Raw genomic sequence first — 25389 nt, 5'->3', positions numbered from 1 at the left:
TATTTCAGGCGCCTTTAAGACAGTGTTTTGACTGCATATCCCAAGTGAGAGGCATCTTAACAGCATTCAGTAACGTGGGGGGCTGCTATTACTAATAAAAATATTGGTATTGCTTGTTGTTATAGGTACACTTAGGGTAAGCTATATAATAATGCTATTGTTACAACTAGTATTTGAAACATAGAAGAAAAGAAACTAAAACTCACTAATTACAGATTCAAATTGGAAATAGCAGAATTAACTTTATTCTTTCTAAAAACAAATGTGTTTTTTAGCTCTGTGTACAGGAAAGGCCTAGTTAGTCTCTGACAACCCAGCAATGATACCAAGATTGTGCTCTCTAAATGTAGTCCACCAAAAGGGTTTAGGATTCTTAGAGAGTTGGCCAGTTCCTGATTGGGGTGGGAAATGTAGATGAGAAGAATCCAGGACATCTTGTGACAGAGCAAGGAAGCTACCCAAGACCACTAGGGTCATGACAAGAAGATGTAGGAGCCACCTTGAAGGGACTCCCACGGCTAAAGGTGGGACAGTTGGAGTGTCAAAAGGAATACTGACATACTAAATTTATGAAAAACCGAGTTTAAAATGATACTAAAAAAAACCCTCATTGTTACCTTTTGAAGGTTGCTAGAACACCAAGAAGTTCTAGACGAAAAAATTAAAGGACGATAATCAAACATTTATCTTGCCTTTCATATGTAAGTCTCCAAATAGCTAAAGAGGAAGAGCTCTTCTCTATAAAGAGAAAAATGCATAAGTAGGAAGAGAATTTGAAAATCACCATTTTGCAACTTCTAGTGAAGTAATGGATCCTAGACAGTGGTCATCTGTAAGTGATGAAAGTAATGGGCCAAAGTTGAATGGAAACTTCATAATTATTAGATTAGGCTGTTAACACCCAAACTCACTGTTGATTTTAATATCAGAAGTTAGGTACCTCTTGATGTGATTCCATAGGAAGTACCCAGAACCACGTCTGAAGTACGGTTGACCATTGAACTACGTGGGTTTGAATCACGCTGGTCCACTTATACGCAGACTTTTTTCAGTACTAAATACTACAGTACTGTACAGCCCGCAGACGCGGAGGAACCACGCTACAGACGGCTGGCTGTAAGTTGTACACAGATTTTCGATGTGCAGAGGGTCAGCGCCCTAACCCCTGTGTTGTTCAAGGGTCAACTGTATTCTTGCCCAAACCTTAAACCTGAATCCAGTTAAGCCTCTAACCCTTATTGCTGTTTACAGAAAATGGCGGGGAGGGGGGGGTTGCCGCGGGTAGAGAAACAAGTTAAACCACACGAGGAAGAAACAGTCATCCAAATCCATATTAGGAGTTCTGTACAACTGATCTAGTTTAAGAAAGAAAAGACACGAAACGAAACGAGGGAGCAGGGAAAGGGAACTGTTACTGATTAGAAGAAACTTAAGAACCACGTCAAATAAATGCAAGCTGGACCCTGATCCTGATTTAAACAAACCAATAAAAAGACACTTTTGAGAAAATCAGGTGGATTTGAAGGTGGACGGACTATTAGAAGATATTAAAGATTCATTAATTTTATTAAATATTAGATAAGATAGTGTCTCACCTAATGAAACTTAAAAGCTTTTGCACAGCAAAGGAAACTGTAAACAAGAGGAAAAGACACCCCTCAGAATGGGCGAACATATTTGCAAAGGAATCAATGGACGAAGGATTAATCTTCAAAATATATAAACAGCTCATGCAGCTCAATATTAAAGAAACAACCCAATCCAAAAATGGGCAGAAGACCTAAACAGACGTCTCTCCAAAGAAGACATACAGATGGCCAAGAAGCACATGAAAGGATGCTCAACATCACTAATCATTAGAGAAATGCAAATCAAAACTACAGTGAGGTATCGCCTCACACCAGTCAGAATGGGCATCATCAGAAAATCTACAGACAACAAATGCTGGAGAGGGTGTGGAGAAAAGGGAACTCTCTTGCACTGTTGGTGGGAATGTAAATTGATACAGCTACTATGGAGAACAGTATGGAGGGTCCTTAAAAAACTAAAAATAGAATTACCATATGACCCAGCAATCCCACTACTGGGCATATACCCAGAGAAAACCATAATTCAAAAAGACACATGCACCCCAGTGTTCATTGCAGCACTATTTACAATAGCCAGGTCATGGAAGCAACCTAAATGCCCATCGACAGACGAATGGATAAAGAAGATGTGGTGCATATATACAATGGAATATTACTCAGCCATAAAAAGGAATGAAATAGGGTCATTTGTTGAGACGTGGATGGATCTAGAGACTGTAATACAGAGTGAAGTTAAGTCAGAAAAAAAAATATCGTATATTGACACATATATGTGGAACCTAGAAAAATGGTACAGATGAACAGGTTTGCAGGGCAGAACTAGACACAGATGTAGAGAATGAACGTATGGACACCAAGTGGGGGGGAAGGGGGTGGTAGTGGTGGTGGGATGAATTGGGAGACTGGGATTGACATATATACACTAATATGTATAAAATAGAAAACTAATAAGAACCTGCTGTATAAAAAAATAATAAAAATTTTTTAAAAAGATAGTGTCTCAGTGGTTATATTCAAGTCTCCCCATCTATTAGAAGGTGTTATAGATAAACTGATACACTTTATATTTGCTTATGTTACATTCCCCTCTGCCCAAAAAAAAGTGGTAGGAAACAAAATTAATTCCACAAATTGGAATCATACTGAAAATTTTGAAGTTCAGGGATAGATACCAGAGGGTTTGCATTCCTTACTCTTCCTGCATTTGTGAATATTTGAAAATTTCCATAATACAAACATAGGTTATTAATAAGAGGTGGTAGAAACCTTCTAATTAAAATTTTATGAGTATTTTTAAACATCTTCAAAAGCTATAATACAAAAAGTAAGATGTGTAGATTTCTCTGCACCCGTTTCATCTGTTATCACAGACTAGTACACTTTGGGGTACCATACAGTTCTCTAAAAGCCACTGTTGTATGTATGTGTTTACTTATGATTTAATTTTTTTTTTTTTTTTCGCGGTACGCGGGCCTCTCACTGTTGTGGCCTCTCCCGTTGCGGAGCACAGGCTCCGGACGTGCAGGCTCGGCGGCCATGGCTCACGGGCCCAGCCGCTCCGCGGCATGTGGGATATTCCCGGACCGGGGCACAAACCCGTGTCCCCTGCATCGGCAGGCGGACTCTCAACCACTGCGCCACCAGGGAAGCCCTGGTTTAATATTTTTGAAGGTTAATGATTCCCTCAAACATTTACAATGGTGCCAGCACACCTTATGAGTGTCTTCATGGGAAGTAAATAGTAGAGCATTAAATTCTAATTTCAAAGCTCCTCTTACAGTGTCTCCTCTTCTGTTTAACCGTGAGTGCTGAGAGCCCAGTGCCTTTAATGAAAGCGCCTCCCTGCGATGGGGACTGTGTGAGGCACGTGGGAGGGAAGCAAGCCCTCGCTGTGACCTGCTGGGGCTGGGGGTTGAAGGGCAGAGAAGCACCTGGAGTTTTCATCTTCTGAGGAAAAGACATGAAAGGCTTCGTCCTAGACTGCTCTCGGGGAGCATGATGTTTAAGGGACAAAATATGAACAATAAAGGAGCAGAGAAGAATCAAAATCAGTGGAACAACGGTAGTGACCTGCCAAGCCCTGAGCGGAGGTGAAGGAGACCGTCTCCGCCTCGGAGTGACTTAGAGCCTAGTGGGAAGGAGACTTGTTCGTGACTGTGGTTATTGATAATAGAGGCATAAAGTAATTTGGGACCACAGATGAAGAAGGGGATGATCCAGCCTGAGACAGGAGGCTGCGGTCACGTTCCAGAGCAAGGTGGCATTTGAGAGGAGTGCTAATAGGATGACAGGACCACGCCAGACGTGGGGTAGGGGAGGCGTGCTGGACGCATGAGAATGGGGCGTATGGGGGCAGCAGGGCTCCAGGGAGAGGAAACGACCACTTGAACAGCACACAGGATGCCCGGGGTGTGTGCTCGGAGGAGGACAGTGGACACAGCAGCCCCGCGGGCCCGCGGAGAAACTGTATGAACCGAAGAATCACAGACTTGGTTCTGTAGGTGCAGAGGAGCCGCTTGATCAGTTAATGTATTTTGGAAAGAGAATTCCTTTCACCAGAGGGGCTGGATTGTTGGGAATAAGGAAAAGCTGGAGGCAAAGACGCCAGCTGAGATGCTTTCTCGATAGTCTGGGAGCCGGGCGCGCTGGTGAAGCTCAAACGGGGGCAATGCAGAAGCGGGCAGCACTGCGGCGGCAGCACGCCTCACCTTGTCTTTTCCCCGTTTTACATTTCGTACAGGTAGCCGAAGTGTTATGGTGGTACTACTTCTCCAAATTAATAGAGTTCCTGGACACGATCTTTTTTGTGTTGCGGAAAAAAACCAGTCAGATTACCTTTCTTCACGTATACCATCATGCCTCTATGTTTAACATCTGGTGGTGCGTTTTGAACTGGATACCTTGTGGGCAAAGTAAGTGACGTCAGTTTTTCAGTTCTGTGTGATGGGTCTCCTATACTGAGCATCGCACACCTTCAGGAGAGAGAACTGGGCCCGGCCCAGCCTGCTTGTCACACGGGGAAGCACACCTTTGCCAGTGGCCGTTTCGTTTCTTGTCTTTTTTTTTTTTTTTTTCTTGCGGTACGTGGGCCTCTCACTGTTGTGACCTCTCCCGTTGCGGAGCGCAGGCTCCGGACGCGCAGGCTTAGCGGCCATGGCTCACGGGCCCAGCCGCTCCGCGGCATGTGGGATCCTCCCGGACCGGGGCACGAACCCGTGTCCCCTGCATCGGCAGGCGGACTCTCAACCACTGCGCCACCAGGGAAGCCCCGTTTCTTGTCTTTGATCCTGGCAAAATCTTTGAGTATTACGATAAATTTTAAAAATGTTTCCTTTTCCATGCACCAAATGCCCGATGGCCGGAAACCCATACCCCAGCTGGAGCAGTTTTACTTCATTAACTGCAGCTGTAAATAAATACAGCACCTTCCACAGTCACCACTTAGCTGTGGTACAGGTTGAGTCACGTCAACTTTGGGGGCTTGTTTTTTCCGTTCTGAAAAATTAAAGTCACGTCACTGTGACCCACCAGAACAGTGGCTTTCAATTTTTTTTTAACTGAGAGCTCAATAAGTAATACGTTTTATATCACAACCCAATGCCCTCATTCATATGTATACATTTTGTATGAAACAAATTTCATGAAACAGTATTTAGCCCAGCTCTGTGTGATGCACTTTATTTCTCACTGTGTTGGGTCTTCGCTGCTGCGCACAGGCTTTCTCTAGTTGTGGCGAGCGGGGGCTGCTCTTCATTGTGGTGTGTGTGCTTCTCATTGTGGTGGCTTCTCTCGCAGAGCACGGGCTCTAGGCGCGCGGGCTTCAGTAGTTGTGGCTCTCGGGCTCTAGAGCGCAGGCTCAGTAGTTGTGGTGCACGGGCTTCATTGCTCCGTGGCATGTGGGGTCTTCCCGGACCAGGGCTCGAACCCATGTCCCCTGCGTTGGCAGGCCACCAGGGAAGGCCTGTGATGCACTTAAAAAAAAAAATTGATCCCACTTTTTCAGAAAGCTAATGACAACTCTCACTATATTGATTTCACAATTGACTGATGTGTCGGTTATATGACCTGCAGTTTGAGAAACACTGAGCTCGAGAGAACAGTACTTTTCTATTTGATATTTATTGTCTTGTACCCAAGAATTTAGAAGTATTCTGTGAAAAATCAGAACACGTAAAACTTAAAATAATTTTGTCCTAGGATTTAGAAGCTTGTGGAGATGGTATTTTTAAAAACCCCAAGGGTATTTGCAATACATCATTGACTGTGAAGATGCAAATTTAAACTCCAGTGTGAAGAAAAATTGTTGGGGGTGCAGCAGAGAGAAAAGAGACGCTTTCACATGCCTCCTAGACCGACACACTCCAGTCTTGGTTGTTAGGATTACAACAGACTTGCACTGTAATCAAAATATAGGCTGAAATCAATACCGCAGGACTGTTGTCAAGGTTAAGTATGTTTTACGATGATCAAGTTTCATTTATAACTAACTAAAGCATCTAAAAGTTGGTCGTGAATAATCACTTTGTAAAGACATCGTATTTCATTCACAGGAATTCTGTGTGATGATTTCTATTCAAGCTAGAATATTATAAAAATTAGCAACTACTCTTTTATTAATTGATGGAAATGAAAACTCAGGTTGGTAAAGAAACATCACTAATATTGTGCTGCCTGGTACTCTGAAACTATATTTATGTTTTCATATAAATTCACTGCCCTGACAAGCTATTCCAGCCCGTGTATGAGGACCTGGTAGATTCCTGGTGTTCCTCTTGTTTCTTATTCATTGACTTGATCTGTCTAGATCGCTAATCCAGGATTGGGAAAGCAGGCAGGAGAATTTAAATTGATTAGTTAACCACCAACATATGTGCAGTGCCTTTTAGTTTATATAGTATTATCTCATTTAACCACATCTCACTCTTAAGAGATAATTACTCTATACCTATTTTCCAGATGAGAAACAAAATTTACAAACTAGTATGTCCAAGGGGACAGAACTATTAGGAGGTCCCCTGGCTCCACAGCCTGTCTCCTCTCCCACAGGGTTGACAGCTCATAGAGGCATAGCACTCATTTTGTGCTGGGCACCATTCCGAGCCCTTTGCCTGCATTGACTGATGTCATCCTTACAACGAGTTCCCTGTTTCCGTCTCCGGCACCTTACCTCTTGCAGCTCAGTCCTTTTGACCCTTGGTTGACCCAACCTAGAACTTAGCCCTCGCTCCTTGGTTTCCTGAAACACGATTCACCCACGTTGATGTCAGATTTCATGAAGGTGATGGCAGGGGAAGGGGAGTTCCACGGCACAGCTCAGCACAGGCGATATCCTAAAACTGGATTTTAGACATTCTTTGTTCCAGAAGTCCAGGAGGTGGCTTGGCTACTGGGAAAGTCCCATAGGCCCGCCTCTCCCCTGCCCCAGCCTCTCATCCTGCTGGGCCTTTTCTCTCCCCTGTATTCTCTTACCTTCTGCAGCATCTTCTGGTTCTAGGTTCCTGCCAGGTAGATCTTATTTACTGAACTACGAAGAGCAATACATTTTCCTGACGCTTTAGCACCCTGTCCAGCCATGAACAAAGAAGGCTCTTTCTACAATCAAAATGGCTCATCAAAGGTTTAGCTAAAGCAAAGACACTTCCTCAGATTCTGCCACCTGATTGGATGGTGGTAATGACAGAAGCAGCAAAGCCTTTGCAAATCAGGCGTTACCTGTTTGGTTGGCACTGACTGAAAACCTACCCCAGGTTAGTCCCTCTGTCTAGGTGACCTTGGGTGAATCCCCGGATAAGGGCACAGGAATCAGGGTGAATTTTGTTAGTGCCATATTGTTATTTGTCTTCAATTATGATGCACAGGAAGAGTATTACTTGACAACGAACGATCGTACTTTCTAGAAGAACAGTAATTTATACTGTACTTTTCTAGGTTTCTTTGGACCCACCCTGAACAGCTTCATCCACATCCTCATGTACACTTACTATGGCCTTTCCGTGTTTCCATCTATGCGCAAGTATCTTTGGTGGAAGAAGTATCTCACGCAGGCTCAGCTGGTATGTCATCCCTCTGTCGGCTTTTCTCCATGTGAAGCATCTGCATGTCCTCAGTCCCAGCCCTGGAGGTCAGAGGCTTTTCTGTGTGCGATGAGGCTGCCTATTTTCCTCTAAAAATGGACTTCTAAGAGCAAAACCTTGTGTGTTAAAACGTCTGTGTGAATATTTTTGAAATTAATGTCTGTTAAAGCATTTTTACCTAAATGATTTCAACTGTGATTTTTCCAGGAGAAAATTAATCATGGCCAATTTTATACACTTCCTAATTTCAAACAAGATTTCTGGATAGGACGGTGGGCTGCTTCAGCGTTGTCTTGTTTGTTTTACCCCTGCACGAGGTAGGGAGTACGAGTAGTCGATTGCTAACTGCCTGAATGCAGAGTGGTTCCACCCTTGCCGCCCCTGCAGGTGCAGTTCGTGCTCACCGTCACCCACACCATGAGCGCTGTCGTGAGGCCCTGCGGCTTCCCCTTCGGCTGTCTCATCTTCCAGTCTTCTTATATGCTGACGCTGGTCATCCTGTTCTTAAACTTCTATGTTCAGGTAAGTTAAATATAAATATTCAACTGTAAAACACTAGACTGTGCACTTTTGCATTATGTATTTAATTTTACCGATTATTATGGTAGCACAGGCTTGTTGATAAATTCAAATAACAGAGGTGCACACAGTACAGAGTGAGACCTGCATTCTCAACTCCTCTCCCTGTGTCCTCCTCACAGGATAACCACTGTTCATGGTCTGGTGGGCATTTTTGTTAGACCTTTTTCAATGCATGCATGTAGTTTTATCAAAAATGTGCATTCGAGGGCTTCCCTGGTGGCGCAGTGGTTGAGAGTCCGCCTGCCGATGCAGGGGACACGGGTTCGTGCCCCGGTCCGGGAAGATCCCACATGCCGCAGAGCGGCTGGGCCCATGAGCCATGGCCACTGAGCCTGCACGTCCGGAGCCTGTGCTCCGCAACGGGAGAGGCCGCGACAGTGAGAGGCCTGCGTACCGCAAAAAAAAAAATGCATTCGAATCATGTATTTGCACCATGCTACCGAAGTCTGCCCTCTGAAAGTTAAACACTGTGTACAGTAACACAGATCCAGGAATTCTGTATGAACGGAGGAACACATGGACTAAATGAACTTAATATTAAAAAACTGTTTCCGTGTCATCTACTGTTACACTGTAGACTCAGTTTATTTGGGGGGGAAAAATTATTTTAAGGCGAACCAGTATGGAAAGGTCACACTGACTTTTTCTCGTGTCATTTTCTTTTTAACTAACAGTTTCAGTGGAAGAGATTTTCAAAATGCAATTTCAAAGAGACTGTTTTAAGAGAACCGATGGCAGTGATAACAGCACAGGCCTCACGTGGCTGTAGATTTTAAATTGCTCTCCTTTGTGGGCTGCGGAAATAGAAAGCTTCATAAGAAAAATGAGAACATACAGTTTATTCAAAACAGTACTTTTGAAATTGTATTCAACTGTGTTTTCTCTTGCTTTGCTGATTTTTCAGTCTGGGTTGACCTTCAGCAAATGCATAGTGGTTTTACACAGAGGACAACTGTGGGAACTGAACTTTTGACAGCTTTTCAGCTCTTGTGTTTCTGAAACTGGACTGGCAATGCTTTGTCTTTTGTAAGAGATAAAAGTTTCCTTTGAGAATATCCAAAGAAATAACCATTGAGAGAACCAAACAAAGCCACCACCCAGCCCTGCTGCCCCCCATCCCCCCCAAAAAATGGCTCAATGTTGCAGGAAGGCTAAGGGAATCAGGCATCTTGGTGTTGAAACGTGAAGGGAATCCATAGCCCGGCAGGGGGCAGTGGCGCTTGGAGCTGTGGCTCCATCTGCTGGTTGACACGGAGTCATAGTCCTTTAAAATTGAGTGTATGCTTTTCAGTGTTGACCCTTGTTGATGCCATTGCTTTAAAAAAAAAAGTGGGAGGAATATGAGAGAACGCACATCAAGGCAAAATCCCAGGTTCTAGTACTTTTATTTTTTTTTATTTTTTTTTCATTTTAACATCTTTATTGGAGTATAATTGCTTTACAATGGTATGTTAGTTTCAGCTTCACAACAAAATGAATCAGTTATATATATACATATGTTCCCATATCTCTTCCCGCTTGCGTCTCCCTCCCTCCCCCCCCATCCTACCCCTCCAGGTGGTCACAAAGCACCGAGCTGATCTCCCTGTGCTATGCAGCTGCTTCCCACTAGCTATCTGCTTTACGTTTGGTAGTGTATATATGTCCATGCCTCTCTCTCGCTTTGTCACCGTTTACCCTTGCCCCTCCCCATAGCCTCAAGTCCATTCTCTAGTAAGTCTGTGTCTTTATTCCTGTTTCACCCCTAGGTTTTTCATGACATTTTTTTTCTTAAATTCCATATATATGTGTTAGCATACGGTATTTGTCTCTCTCTTTCTGACTTACTTCACTCTGTATGACAGACTCTAGGTCTATCCACCTCATTACAAATAGCTCAATTTCATTTCTTTTTATGGCTGAGTAATATTGCATTGTATATATGTGCCACATCTTCTTTATCCATTCATCTGATGATGGACACTTAGGTTGTTTCCATCTCTGGGCTATTGTAAATAGAGCTGCAATGAACATTTTGGTACATGACTCTTTTTGAATTATGGTTTTCTCAGGGTATATGCCCAGTAGTGGGATTGCTGGGTCATATGGTAGTTCTATTTGTAGTTTTTTAAGGAACCTCCATACTGTTCTCCACAGTGGCTGTATCAATTTACATTCCCACCAACAGTGTAAGAGGGTTCCATTTTCTCCACACCCTCTCCAGCATTTATTGTTTCTAGATTTTTTGATGATGGCCATTCTGACTGGTGTGAGATGATATCTCATTGTAGTTTTGATTTGCATTTCTCTAATGATTAGTGATGTTGAGCATTCTTTCATGTGTTTGTTGGCACTCTGTATATCTTCTTTGGAGAAATGTCTATTTAGGTCTTCAACCCATTTTTGGATTGGGTTGTTTGTTTTTTTTGTTATTAAGCTGCATGAGCTGCTTATAAATTTTGGAGATTAATCCTTTGTCAGTTGCTTCATTTGCAAATACTTTCTCCCATTCTGAGGGTTGTCTTTTGGTCTTGTTTATGTTTTCCTTTGCTGCGCAAAAGCTTTTAAGTTTCATTAGGTCCCATTTGTTTACTTTTGTTTTTATTTCCATTTCTCTAGGAGGTGGGTCAAAAAGGACCTTGCTGTGATTTATGTCATAGAGTGTCCTGCCTATGTTTTCCTCTAAGAGTTTGATAGTTTCTGGCCTTACATTTAGGTCTTTAATCCATTTTGAGCTTATTTTTGTGTATGGTGTTAGGGAGTGATCTAATCTCATACTTTTACATGTAGCTGTCCAGTTTTCCCAGCACCACTTACTGAAGAGGCTGTCCTTTCTCCACTCTACATTCCTGCCTCCTTTGTCAAAGATAAGGTGACCGTATGTGCGTGGGTTTATCTCTGGGCTTTCTATCCTGTTCCATTGATCTATATTTCTGTTTTTGTGCCAGTACCATACTGTCTTGATTACTGTAGCTTTGTAGTATAGTCTGAAGTCAGGAAGCCTGATTCCTCCAGCTCCGTTTTTCGTTCTCAAGATTGCTTTGGCTATTCGGGGTCTTTTGTGTTTCCATACAAATTGCAAAATTTTTTGTTCTAGTTCTGTGAAAAATGCCACTGGTAGTTTGATAGGGATTGCATTGAATCTGTAGATTGCTTTGGGTAGTAGAGTCATTTTCACAATGTTGATTCTTCCAATCCAAGAACATGGTATATCTCTCCATCTATTTGTATCATCTTTAATTTCTTTCATCAGTGTCTTATAATTTTCTGCATACAGATCTTTTGTCTCCTTAGGTAGGTTTATTCCTAGATATTTTATTCTTTTTGTTGCAGTGGTAAATGGGAGTGTTTCCTTGATTTCACTTTCAGATTTTTCATCCTTAGTGTATAGGAATGCCAGAGATTTCTGTGCATTAATTTTGTATCCTGCTACTTTACCAAATTCATTGATTAGCTCTAGTAGTTTTCTGGTAGCATCTTTAGGATTCTCTATGTAGAGTATCATGTCATCTGCAAAGAGTGACAGCTTTACTTCTTCTTTTCCGATTTGGATTCCTTTTATTTCCTTTTATTCTCTGATTGCTGTGGCTAAAACTTCCAAAACTATGTTGAATAAGAGTGGTGAGAGTGGGCAAGCTTGTCTTGTTCCTGATCTTAGTGGAAATGCTTTCAGTTTTTCACCATTGAGGATGATGTTGGCTGTGGGTTTGTCATATATGGCCTTTATTATGTTGAGGAAAGTTCCCTCTATGCCTACTTCCTGCAGGGTTTTTATCATAAATGGGTGTTGAATTTTGTCAAAAGCTTTCTCTGCATCTATTGAGATGATCATATGGTTTTTCTCCTTCAATTTGTTAATATGGTGTATCACGTTGATTGATTTGCGTATATTGAAGAATCCTTGCATTCCTGGAATAAACCCCACTTGATCGTGGTGTATGATCCGTTTAATGTGCTGTTGGATTCTGTTTGCTAGTATTTTGTTGAGGATTTTTGCATCTATGTTCATCAGTGATATTGGCCTGTAGTTTTCTTTCTTTGTGACATCCTTGTCTGGTTTTGGTATCAGGGTGATGGTGGCCTCGTAGAATGAGTTGGGGAGTGTTCCTCCCTCTGCTATATTTTGGAAGAGTCTGAGAAGGATAGGTGATAGCTCTTCTCTAAATGTTTGATAGAATTCGCCTGTGAAGCCATCTGGTCCTGGGCTTTTGCCTGTTGGAAGATTTTTAATCACAGTTTCAATTTCAGTGCTTGTGATTGGTCTGTTCATATTTTCTATTTCTTCCTGATTCATTCTTGGCAGGTTGTGCCTTTCTAAGAATTTGTCCATTTCTTCAGGTTGTCCATTTTATTGGCACAGAGTTGCTTGTAGTAATCTCTCAATATCTTTTGTATTTCTGCAGTGTCAGTTGTTACTTCTCCTTTTTCATTTCTAATTCTATTGATTTCAGTCTTCTCCCTTATTTTCTTGATGAGTATGGCCAATGGTTTATCAATTTTGTTTATCCTTTCAAAGAACCAGCTTTTAGTTTTATTGATCTTTGCTATCGTTTCCTTCATTTCTTTTTCATTTATTTCTGGTCTGATTTTTATGATTTCTTTCCTTCTGCTAATTTTGGGGTTTTTTTGTTCTTCTTTCTCTAATTGCTTTAGGTGCAAGGTTAGGTTGTTTATTCGAGATGTTTTCTGTTTCTTAAGGTAGGATTGTATTGCTATAAACTTCCCTCTTAGAACTGCTTTTGCTGCATCCCATAGATTTTTGAGTCGTCGTGTCTCCATTGTCATTTGTTTCTAGGTATTTTTTGATTTCCTCTTTGATTTCTTCAGTGATCACTTCGTTATTAAGTAGTGTATTGTTTAGCCTCCATGTGTTTGTATTTTTTACAGTCCCCTACTATGTATTTTTTACAAGTCCCCTACTATGTATTTTTTACAAGTCCCCTACTATGAATGTGTTACTGTCGATTTCCCCTTTTACGGCTGTCAGTATTTGCCTTATGTATTGAGGTGCTCCTATGTTGGGTGCATAAATATTTACAATTGTTATATCTTCTAATTGGATCGATCCCTTGATCATTATGTAGTGTCCTTCTTTGTCTCTTCTAATAGTCTTTATTTTAAAGTCTATTTTGTCTGATATGAGAATTGCTACTCCAGCTTTCTTTTGGTTTCCATTTGCATGGAATCCCTTTTTCCATCCCCTTACTTTCAGTCTGTATGTGTCTCTAGGTCTGAAGTGGGTCTCTTGTAGACAGCATATATATGGGTCTTGTTTTTGTATCCATTCAGCCAATCTGTGTCTTTTGGTGGGAGCATTTAGTCCATTTACATTTAAGGTAATTATCGATATGTGTGTTCCCATTCCCATTTTCTTAATTGTTTTGGGTTCGTTATTATAGGTCTTTTCCTTCTTTTGTGTTTCTTGCCTAGAGAAGTTCCTTTAGCAGTTGTTGTAGAGCCACTCCCTTCTGGCTTGCAGAGTTTCTGCTGAAAGATCAGCTGTTAACCTTATGGGGATTCCCTTGTGTGTTATTTGTTGTTTTTCCCTTGCTGCTTTTAATATGTTTTCTTTGTATTTAATTTTTGACAGTTTGATTAATATGTGTCTTGGCATATTTCTCCTTGGATTTATCCTGTATGGGACTCTCTGTGCTTCCTGGACTTGATTAACTATTTCCTTTCCCATATTAGGGAAGTTTTCAACTATAATCTGTTCAAATATTTTCTCAGTCCCTTTCCTTTTCTCTTCTTCTTCTGGAACCCCTATAATTTGAATGTTGGTGTGTTTAATGTTGTCCCAGAGGTCTCTGAGACTGTCCTCAGTTCTTTTCATTCTTTTTTCTTTATTCTGCTCTGCAGTAGTTATTTCCACTATTTTATCTTCCAGGTCACTTATCCGTTCTTCTGCCTCAGTTATTCTGCTATTGATCCCATCTAGAGTACTTTTAATTTCATTTATTGTGGTGTTCATCATTGTTTGTTTCATCTTTAGTTCTTCTAGGTCCTTGTTAACTGATTCTTGCATTTTGTCTATTCTATTTCCAAGATTTTGGATCATCTTTACTATCATTATCCTGAATTCTTTTTCAGGTAGACTGCCTATCTCCTCTTCATTTGTTAGGTCTGGTGGGTTTTTATCTTGCTCCTTCATCTGCTGTGTGTTTTTCTGTCTTTTCATTTTGCTTATCTTACTGTGTTAGGGGTCTCCTTTTTGCAGGCTGAAGGTTCGTAGTTCCTGTTGTTTTTGGTGTCTGTCCCCAGTGGCTAAGGTTGGTTCAGTGGGTTGTGTAGGCTTCCTGGTGGAGGGTACTAGTGCCTGTGTTCTGGTGGATGAGGCTGGATCTTGTCTCTCTGGTGGGCGGGTCCACGTCTGGTGGTGTGTTTTGGTGTGTCTGTAGACATGATTTTGGGCAGCCTCCCTGCTAATGGGTGGGGTTGTGTTCCTGTTTTGCTAGTTGTTTGGCATAGGATGTCCAGCACTGTAGCTTGCTGGTCGTTGAGTGAAGCTGGGTGCTGGTGTTGAGATGGAGATCTCTGGGAGATTTTCGCCGTTTGATATTATGTGCAGCTGGGAGGCCTCTTGTGGACCAGTGTCCTGAAGTTGGCTCTCCCACCTCAGAAGCACAGCACTAACTCCTGGCTGCAGCACCAAGAGCCTTTCATCCACACGGCTCCTTAATTTGGGATGATTCGTTGTCTATTCATGTATTCCACAGATGCAGGGTACATCAAGTTGATTGTGGAGCTTTAATCCGCTGCTTCTGAGGCTGCTGGGAGAGATTTCCCTTTCTCTTCTTTGTTCTCACAGCTCCCAGGGGCTCCGCTTTGGATTTGGCCCCGCCTGTGCGTGTAGGTTGCTGGAGGGCGTCTGTTCTTTGCTCAGACAGGACGGGGTTAAAGGAGCCGCTGATTCGGAGGCTCTGGCTCACTCAGGCTGGGGGGGGGGGTAGGGAGGGTCACAGAGTGCGGGGGCGGGCCTGCGGCGGCAGAGGCCGGCGTGACGTTGCTAGCCTGAAGTGTGCTGTGCGTTCTCCCGGGGGAGTTACTGTCCCTGGATCCCGGGACCCTGGCAGTGGCGGGCTGCCCAGGCTCCCCGGAAGGGGGTGTGGTAGTGACCTGTGTTCGCACACAGGCTTCGTGGTGGCGGCAGTAGCAGCCTTAGCGTCTCATGTCTGTCTCTGGGCTCCGCACTTTTAGCCGTGGCTCGCGCCCGTCTCTGGAGCGCTCTTAAGCAGCGTTCTTAAGCCCCTCTCCTCGCGCACTTGGAAACAAAGAGGGAAGAAAAAGTCTCTTGCCTCTTCGGCAGCTCCAGACTTTTCCCCGTACTCCCTCCCGGCTAGCCGCGGTGAACTAACGCCCTGCAGGCTGTGTTCACGCTGCCAACCTCAGTCCTCTCCCGGTGCTGCGACCGAAGCCCGAGCCTCAGCTCCCAGCCCCGGCCGCCCCGTCGGGCGAGCAGACAAGCCTCTCGGCTGGTGAGTGCCGGTCGGCCCTGATCCTCTGTGCTGGAATCTCTCCGCTTTGCCCTCCGCACCCCTGTGGCTGTGCTCTCCTCTGCAGCTCTGAAGCTCCCCCACTTCGCCACCCGCCGTCTCCGCCCGCGAAGGGGCTTCCTAGTGTGTGGACACTTTTCCTCCTTCACAGCTCCCTCCCGCTGGTGCAGGACCTGTCCCTATCCTTTTGTCTCTGTTTATTTTTTTCTTTTGCCCTACCCAGGTACGTGGGGGGTTCCTTGCCTTTTGGGAGGTCTGAGGTCTTCTGCCAGCATTCAGTAGGTGTTCTGTAGGAGTTGTTCCACGTGTAGATGTATTTCTCGTGTATCTGTGGGGAGGAAGGTGATCTCCGAGTCTTACTCTTCCACCATCTTCCCGGAAGTCCCCATCTAGTACTTTTAAAGTAACAGCACTTTTTCCTTTGAATTGTATTTTTTTTAAATTACATCCTTAAATAAGTCATGGGGATGTAACGTACAGCATGGTGACTTTGGTTAATAATACTGTAGTTCATACTTGAAAGTTGCTAAGAGATTAGATGTTGAAAGTTCTCATCTCAAACAAAAGTTCTGTACCTATATGTGGTGATGGTAAACTAGACTTTGTGATCATTTCACAACATATACAAATCAAATCATGTTGTACACCTGAACTAACAATGTTGTATGTCACCTGTACCTTGATTTTTTAAAAAGTTCAAGAAAATCATATTCTTTCCAAGTAAGCAACTAATGCAGAATAATTTGAATGCTAATCCCATAAAACTTAATACATAAATACTAACCTGATGTGGATAAGGCGAAAGAAACAACTTTTCATTGTTGGAATTCATGCATCCCTCTTGTTTTTTACCCTATTATTTTTAACCCAAAGCTTAAAAAATGTCATGTTACAAACAAGAATTCTTACTAGAAAGTTCAGTACCCAGTGAAGATCATGCACTGTTTTAGACCATATGTCACATTATAGACAAGGTCTTATTAAAAGATCCTTTTCTCTTTCTCTCTTCACCATGGACACAACCAACAGACATACCGGAAAAAGCCAATGAAGAAAGATGGGGAAGACCCACATGCAGGGCAAGAAGTTAAGAATGGCTTTTCCAAAGCCTACTTCACTGCGACAAATGGAATAACAAACAAGAAAGCACAATAAATGCTGAGTAAGACAAAGCATATATAATAGCCTAACAGATTCGCTTGTTTTAAAGCAGAGACTGAATTGAAAGTTATATATGTTTTAGCATAAACTAATTTCTTTTGAGTTTATAAATCATTTGTACCGGGAATGTATTAATATATTGCTAATAGGTTAATCTGTTGAAATGCTTCCATCAGCAGTGAGGTGACAACTCTGCAGACCTCAGAACTGGTGCGACTTCTCTCCTTCCCGCACTGACCTAACCCCTCACCAGACACTGTCTTGATAAAGCCTTCTGCACCTACAAAGCCAGGACCCAGGGAGCACTGTTTCTCACAGCAAGTCTGCAAATAAGAAGTTAGAGTTTTGTTCAGATTTAAAATGTTTAAAACAAAATGTTAATTGTCTTCTAAATACAGGGTATGCTCTAATATATCTTCAGCAATAACTCTCAGTACATAAAGTAATCAGGTCCATTTGTTCCTTTACGAATCAACCCCAGAAAATACTCAAATGGTCACATAAATGGAAAACCCAGCAAAACTTTTCTCTCTCGTCGGTCTCTGGAGTGTCAAATTCCCACAACTACTCCTAATTCTCAACTTAGTGACATGGTAATAAAGTTTGTATTTTTTTTTTTTTTTTTTTTTTACTTTGAAGAAAAATCTTCTACCAAACCTTCACAGCTCAGGGGCTTGGGTAGGAGTAGTTCCTCAGTTTTAATTGGGTTTCCTTAATTATTCATATATTCACATCTACCTCCGATGTTAAGGTGCCCCAGGTTAGGATACAGATGCAATACTCAGTTTTAAAAGCAGGAACTGACTTGCCCATTTCCTTTCTGACAAGGACTCGAGTCCAGTGGGCCCTTTTTCTTAGAATATGTCACTGGACTATCAACAAGTCAGAATTAATGAGCATTGGGGGCAAAATAGACATTGAACTTGCCGATGATTTCTTATGCGCCTCCTTGTGAGTATTATCCCCAAATACTTTGCTGTCACTCTTTGCAGGTTACGTTATTGAAAATAGGAAAAGAGGGCTATGGGAAGGTTCTGGCACCGAGCCACGGGCTGGGAACGAGCCACAACGGAAAGCACCAGTTTGGCAAGCTCGGCGCTTCCTTTCCCTGCTCCAAGTAACACGAGCTCCACTGGGAAGCACGGGAGCAGAGGAAGGTCAGCAGGACCCTCTCCCTTCTCCCAGCGGTGGGGCTATTACTTACTATTAAATTGTCCCAAGAATGGAAACTGAGGATGTTTTCGGAAGATCTGATGAAGATTGATATACTGTAACATTTTTATACCCTATAAAACAAGATTTGCCAACTTTGACACTTTATCTTCTTTCCTACCTTATTTTAAGAAGTTTTTAGGTCATAACGTGGATATCAGAGGCTTAAGTGCCAGAAAGGCATTTTCACCATTGCCCCAACACATTACAGTCTGTTTGGGAACGACTTTGTCCTTTGTCCTTTTGGGGGCATTTCTTTTTTTTTATGAGTATTTGGGAAAAAAAATTTTTTTAAACTACAGGAAAACAAAACAACACACTTCGGTACTGACACACACACTGAGGAAACCAACTCTTCTGTTTCCTGTAAAAGCCCCTTGGGATTCTGCTGCACTGAAAGGTGACTGACCTTAGTCCAGTCTTCACGGTGAGGGCGTCGTGCCCTGTAGCCCCTTCTCTGCCAGTTGACCCATTTCTACCGAACAGACATCTTCTGTCTGATGCCCCCTTACTCTTGGATCTTTCGAAATAGCTTTTTAAAACTGACTTGCTTTAGGGTGCTTAATCTCCGCTTCCATCACATCATACCTGCACGGTTATACGTCTCGTTCTCTCCCAGAAACTCCCTTTAAAACAAGGGCTCGCTTCGAGCATGGCTCAGCACTCCTCTGTGACAGAACCCGCGACAGACTGAGGACGAAGCACCCTGGAGCAGCTGGGCTCTAGTTCAGTTTTACGTCTCAGACATGAGCTAAAATCTGTTACCAAAGTGCACTCACCGCAGGTAAAAATGAGACTCAGAAGACAGACATCACTGGTCAGTCACTGGCTCCAGCGTATGTTTAATCGTCAGTGAGGCCCTGGGCTCACCACTTGGCCTCATGCCTGCAGTTCTGGATGCTTTGATGGGCTTCATATCTGCACAACACGGAGGGCAGCATCCTTCAGCCGAAGGAGAAAGCGCAGGAAACCTCTCTGATCAAAGGAAAAAACTTGGTTTATACTTTCAAGCTCAAATTTGGCTAGAGGTTTCAGGATGCTTATTTCCAACTTGGTCTTTAATTCTAGAGAAGCTTAATGAAACACTTATTGCCTTAAACCATTCAAGGGCTGGTAAAAAAAAAAATACAGAGCTATATAAAGTCGTAGTCACAAAAATTGAGTCAGGTAAATGTCTTCACCTGTTTCTAAGTGTTACAATTTTAAACGTTTACTTTTAATATGATTTTCCTAAAGCACAGCTTTAAAAAAAAATCTGTATAATTTGTTAAAAAAAGAAATGTTTTTTCCCCAAATGTCCTCTTACTCATAGGTATGAAAACATTTAAATGAATATTGTAAGCATATATGTTGCTAATTCCAATTTTTTTAAGTAACAAAATGGAATGTTATTTAATGGAGTTAAATATAGAAATTTCAACCCATTGAAATTATATACTGAACTATTTAGGCACACTGTGCAGCGGGGAAGTCCTCCCCATTAGAGAAGTATTTTTAAGGCAAAATGCTGTTTCCTGTGATGGAGAACTAGCTCTTTGTGTAAGAGACCAGTCTAGTTCTTTCTAGTATTTCCATATCATTTTATGTTTCTGGGGACTTCCTTATTTGGAAAATAAGGATATCACTTTTTTGGTTTTCCTTTGAAAATACTTATATGTTAAGAACGTATCATGATTGGGGCAGCTGGGGAGGCAAGAGAAGCCATTTTTCTTTGTAGATAAAAAGCATTCTGTATAATTGTTGTATAATAAATTGATTTGTACACTAAAGTATGTTCTGATTCTTTTTGTTTGGTTCACAGAAGTTTAAAATGTGTTCTACATGCTGTTGCAAGTGACCTATTACTCAGGAATTTTTTAAAGTGACATTTTAGCAGTTAATTTTAGATGTTGAATTCAGTAAGCAGTGGGCTTTTATTGTAACATTGTTACCTTTACATAGTATTCATACACCAAGTTAAACTGTTTCAGAAAATGGTCATTCATAAGGAAAAGTTAAGACCAGTTAGCTAAGCAGAGGATATAAGGGTTACCACAAAAACCGCTTTACAGGGTAACCCAGGCAGGAAAACTGGATTGGCTGGAGAGAGAAGATTAGGCACAAACAGCATGGTACCATGCTCTGCAGCCCTGGCCTCTCCCGTCGCAGAGACGGGCAGACGGGAGGCCACCGCAGCTCAGGAGTAGAGGCATGTGAGCTGAGGCTTGACCTTGGTGAAGCCTGGCAGAGACTTAAGGGCGTGGAGCCCTCTCTGCATGGGGCTAAAGAGCCTCCCCTTAATCTGCTGGGATTTCATTATTTTAAACAACGGGTGGAACCAATTCATTAAAGCACAGTAACTGTCGTTGCAAACTAGCAGCTGCTTATACATGATAAAGGTTCACCTAAGTTTTAGTGTCTCCGAATAAGGGAAAGTTAAGTGTGTTTTTATTATTAAATTTATTATTACTACTTAAGTTCATTATTTAGGTTTTCTTCAAAATCAAATTACATTCACATTAAAGAAGAGTTCTACTCCAGGGCAGGTAAAGAAATAATCACTCTCATGACACCTAAACTACACTCCACCTAAAATATCCCTTGACCTTCAGTAAGTAACACATGACTTTCAGTCATGGGGGGGAGGGGGGAAAGCTACTGATTTGTAGGTCATTTTTCTGTCTTGAGAAGCTGCGTTGAGGGAACCCTGGGATGACACTAAGGACACGTAAGTCTGAAAGTCCTACCCTCATTGAGCGCTCTGTAAATGCAGTCAGTATGGCTCTTACGGGCAACCCACTGGGAGCCCATTATGACGCCATCTGAGGCCAAATCCCCTGTGGCAGCCCAGCTGGGGTGAGACAGCACAGCCCTCGTGGGCGCTCTCCAAGCTCCGGCACGCACCATGGCGTTTGCGTGCACCAGTCTGTTCCCTTGAGATGGGGCGGTACTCTTGGGCTTGCCAATTACCACCACGCAGCCTTTTACACTTGGCCTGTGAACCTAGCTGACCCCGGGAGGCACCTCAATTCGTGAGATCTGAGCACTGAAAAAAAATTCTGCACAGTTTTGCCTGGACTGATGTCATGTACTTCGAGGGAAATGAACTTTCCTGTTGACTGTGACCCCAATGATAAATATTACAAGTGGCAAATTTCTCTGAAAGATTTAAGCCGTCTACCAAAGACAGTCCATGTAGAACTAGGCTTTTTTTTTTTTTTTTAAGGCTAGTTTAATCCTATGGGCTTTGATAGACTCTACTAGAAATGGTAATGTTCAATTGCAAAGCTCATCAACCCTTACCTTCCCGTGCTGTATATTACACTCGGGATACAGAAGTGACCCAGATGAAATACGTGCCCTTAGAGCTCATAGTCTGGGAATGTAGATGGAGAAACGTTTAATTATACAATAACGGAAGTACTGAAAACAGCTTACCTCGAAAACTTTCCCAAAGGAGACAGTGCCTGAGCTGTCTTGATGGGTGAGGAATTCTCCATACAGACAAGGAGGAAACTTTGTCCAAGGAAACTCCAGAGGTTAAACACCCAGGACTCTAATGGGAGTCACGATCCCCTCCGCAATGCTGAGGCACTTCCTCCAGTGCCCCCCACGTGCCAGGCATCGCACTAGGGTTTGGAATAAAATGGTGAAGAGATCAGACAAGGTCTCTGCTCAAAGAGCTGTCGTCCAGTGGGCACCCCCTAGAGGGAAAACGGGGCTTATCACAAAATGGTAAGAATGTGCTGTTTATGCTGTTAAACATGTCAGGATTCAGTCTCCCCTCATTCACGTGGGGAACCAAAGATGAATGCCGAGGCCACTGTTTATTCCGGATTCAGCTCACAACACCGTGCTACGACTCCTGGCTCGAGAAAAATGACCAAGACAACTGAGACACCACCACCGAGTGAGAATAATCACGCTTTTGAAGTCTATTTGAAGTTGTTTCTTCTTTTGATAACCAAAAAAGACAAACGATTGCACTGTTTATTAGTGTCCAAGCTGAGAAGCAGAACCACTAGGTGATACCCACATATGTCCCTACAGAACTTGACTTTACACAGCTGTGCGAGTGATTAAGCAGCCTCTGTAAGGCTGTTGTCGTCAGGTCTGATGTTGGAGCTTGAAGTCTACACGGCAGACAGGAAGAGGGGATAGATATGGAGTGGGGAAGACCCGAGAGCAAGCCCAGAGCTGGAGCTCCCGAGGACAGACTGCCAGCCCAGCTGCCTCTGACCTTGGGGATGAGGGTGACCTGCAAAAGCCAGGGCCTGTGTCACAGAGCTATGCACACACCTGGCCCAGAGGAGGAGCTGACAGAGGATCATGGGAAGGCGGAGTAGCTGCAGGCCCAGCATCTGCCTCAGGGCACTGAGGGGAGTCAGCAGACAGGCCACAGGGCATGTGCACACAAAATGGCAAACCTGCTACTCTGCCCTGCAAGCTTCCCACTGGACTCTCTCTGTGGTCCACTCTCACCAGAAAGGTACAAGAGCAGGGATTCTGGGAAATTCAGGTCAGCCTAGCCGACACATTACACAGCCACCATGTCCCGTTATAAACAATTAAAAATGCCTGTGCCACATAAAGAAATCCAGTGACCCAATGGAAAAGGCAAGCACCTAGCTTACCTGAATTCCCGGTAAGAGGAGTTCAGCCAGTAGTGACCAGTGCTCTGGAACGCAGATGGCATTTGTTTCTCTGTTATCAGGTCAGTAATAATGACCATATCATAAATGGGAGAATCAAACGGTTAAATGACCAGAAACATAAGAACCTGACCAGGTACAGCGGGGCCTCCGCTCAACAGATCCTAACCCACGTGGCAACAAGTTTTTCCAGCTCTCCTTGACCAAAGGCAAAGCTGGGTTTTTTTCCTGTTGGAGTTTTATTGCTTTACTTAACATACTAGTTTTCTAGCACCAAGATTCCGAACTGACACTGTCCACATATTCTAACCACTCCGACCCCTGCCCACCTTGCTCACACACACACACACACACACACACACACACACACTTCATTCCTTAGGCTCCTTGGAGAGGTCTCAGCTACACTGGTTTTGAGACACCCTGTATCAGTCAGGATTCTCCAGAGAAAGAGAACCAATAGGATATACATGTAGATATCCTGACTTACAAAATATATGTATAAGTAACTTACAGATGGGGGAGAGATATTTTCCAGCAATTGGCTCCCAAAATTGTGGGAGTTGGCATGTGTGAAATCTGCAGGGCTGGCCAATAGGCTGGAACTCAGGCAGAATTTCTATGCTGCAATCTTGAAACAGAAACTGCTTCTTCCAGCAACCTCAGGCTTTGCTCTTAAGGCCTTCAACTGATTGAACGAGGCCCACCCACTTTAATGGAGGGTAATCTGCTTTACTCAAAGTCCACTGAGTTAAATGTTAATCACATCTAAAAATGAAGTTAATTAAACACTTTTATACTCTATAAAGCTTAAAACAATATACTATAACATAGCTCATTAAAAAATTTCAAGAAAGATGATGACAAATTGGGGTTGTAAAGATTGCTTTAGGCTGATTAAACTATAAATAAGCTATATTATGTAACTTAATTATATAAGGTATAAGCTGGTTTTCAGTCTACAGTCTTTAATTGTACTTATCCAATCATGAGCAAAGTTACTTTGCAGATGGCCTGAACTTATGTAGGTTTCATTTTCCTAAAATAAATTCACTCAACTGTATATACAACTTCATGCACCAGACTTTATTAGAGCATTTAGTAATTACTGAAAGATGAATATTTCTCCTCTTCTAAAGCTGGTAGTTTTGTTAAAGTTCTACAGAAACTAGAACATTTGCAGATCAAATGAAAGAGTAACTATTTCAAAATACAACACCATTTTCATCTGAGCTATGAAAATAAAAGTAAACCCTCCCTTAAAGAGATATACTAAGTAGTATATATACAGATGCTGAGGTTTCCCTGCCCCCAAATAACTTGAAGACACTTCTCAAAAATCAATTTTCCTTTAAAAAATCATTTAAAAAAAAAAAAAAAAGCAAATCACTCCAAGTTGCTAAACATCCTGAATTTCCTATTTTCTGACGAAATTTTAATACAAAAGCTTAACCTTTGTAAACAAATGGACAAACTACCAACATATTACAGACTATTCCAACTTGACTGGTCTCAGGAATTCCGTTTGGAGTGAATGAGCACAGAGCATTAAGGCACCGCTTCTGTGGCTTGAGGTAGATTTATCTCCTTCCCATGGCTCAGACTGGTGGAAAAGGAACAGGAGAACAGTAGTTAGTGGAGCCTGAACTAGCCCCTTCCTGGTCTCTAGAACTCAGCACGCCAAAATGAATGTCACTCCTTTTCATCCGCTCCATCCCTAACTCAGATATTCACTGAAGTTGCATCTTACACGGCCACTGGAAGCTAAGGTCAGTCAGTGCAATGGGGGAAACTGCCCGCGGTCAAAATTGCTCTCAAAATTCTCTTAAACGTGTGCTGCTTTCAAGACACACATGCCATCTCCTGACAGTCTAATGCACTAGGTTATTTTTCCCTCTGGTGTCGGAGAAAAGACAGCTATTTCTTGGGTGAAGGACCAGATAAAGTGACTGGGCTGGCTTTCGGGGCCACCTTGTATGAAAAAAAATGCATGTTGTTAATAACCAGGTTGTCATTGAGCCCAGCTGGATGCTCACACAAGAGGTAGGTAGGAGCTGATGTCAACTGAGGCAACACAGTCTCCCATCCTCATGCAAACACTAGGGCGCATGCTCGTTGAGAAGAATGGCAGACAGAATCACCTGTGCAATTTATTTCTCCATTGTTTACTGTGTTCAGCACATATAATTTAATTTAGGCATGACTGACATTACTGGTTCCCTATCCAACATCTGTTCTCCCCTTCTTCCTTATTAACAGAACCCCACTTTGCGGGAGGACAGTAATATGCTCAGTTAGATTCTTGCCACTCCAGATTCCCTTGTAACTAGGGAGGTTTACATGACTCAACAAGATGGAGACAAAAGTCTATTGGTTTGGCTTCCGTGAAAACTGTTTCCCTAATTTTAAAAATAAGGGGAGGGCTTCCCTGGTGGTGCAGTGGTTGAGAGTCCGCCTGCCGATGCAGGGGACGCGGGTTCGTGCCCCGGTCCGGGAAGATCCCACATGCCGCGGAGCGGCTGGGCCCGTGAGCCATGGCCACTGAGCCTGCGCGTCCGGAGCCTGTGCTCCGCAACGGGAGAGGCCGCAACAGTGAGAGGCCCGCGTACCGCAAAAAAAAAAAAAAAAAAGGGAGAAGGACTTCCCTGGCGGTCCAGTGGTTAAGACT

The 25389-nt window shown here is 42.9% G+C and overlaps 2 protein-coding genes across 3 annotated transcripts in view; one reads left to right on the top strand and one right to left on the bottom strand.

Moving 5' to 3' along the window:
- The window catches only part of ELOVL2 (ELOVL fatty acid elongase 2), a 67975-nt gene extending 49965 nt beyond the window's left edge, over window positions 1–18010 (top strand). Inside the window, exons 5-9 of one of the 2 annotated variants that reach the window (XM_067751985.1) lie at window positions 4330–4501; window positions 7518–7642; window positions 8051–8185; window positions 16747–16879; window positions 17871–18010. In XM_067751985.1, coding sequence (XP_067608086.1) covers window positions 4330–4501; window positions 7518–7642; window positions 8051–8185; window positions 16747–16872 — 558 coding nt within the window. In that variant the 3' untranslated portion in view covers window positions 16873–16879; window positions 17871–18010. Of the gene's footprint in view, window positions 1–4329; window positions 4502–7517; window positions 7643–8050; window positions 8186–16746; window positions 17524–17870 lie in introns of those variants that run through there. The other variant, XM_067751984.1, reaches the window with a different exon arrangement.
- Window positions 17481–25389, bottom strand: part of SYCP2L (synaptonemal complex protein 2 like) — a 91899-nt gene continuing 83990 nt past the window's right edge. Inside the window, exons 31-32 of the mRNA XM_067751990.1 lie at window positions 21501–24324; window positions 17481–19065 (exon numbers count right to left, since the gene is read on the bottom strand). Coding sequence (XP_067608091.1) covers window positions 24270–24324 — 55 coding nt within the window. The 3' untranslated portion in view covers window positions 17481–19065; window positions 21501–24269. The remainder of the gene's footprint in view (window positions 19066–21500; window positions 24325–25389) is intronic.

This window comes from Pseudorca crassidens, chromosome 10 (genome assembly GCF_039906515.1).
Source record: "Pseudorca crassidens isolate mPseCra1 chromosome 10, mPseCra1.hap1, whole genome shotgun sequence".
NCBI classification, from domain to species: domain Eukaryota; kingdom Metazoa; phylum Chordata; class Mammalia; order Artiodactyla; family Delphinidae; genus Pseudorca; species Pseudorca crassidens.
This window is presented reverse-complemented; position numbering and strand designations above follow the sequence as displayed.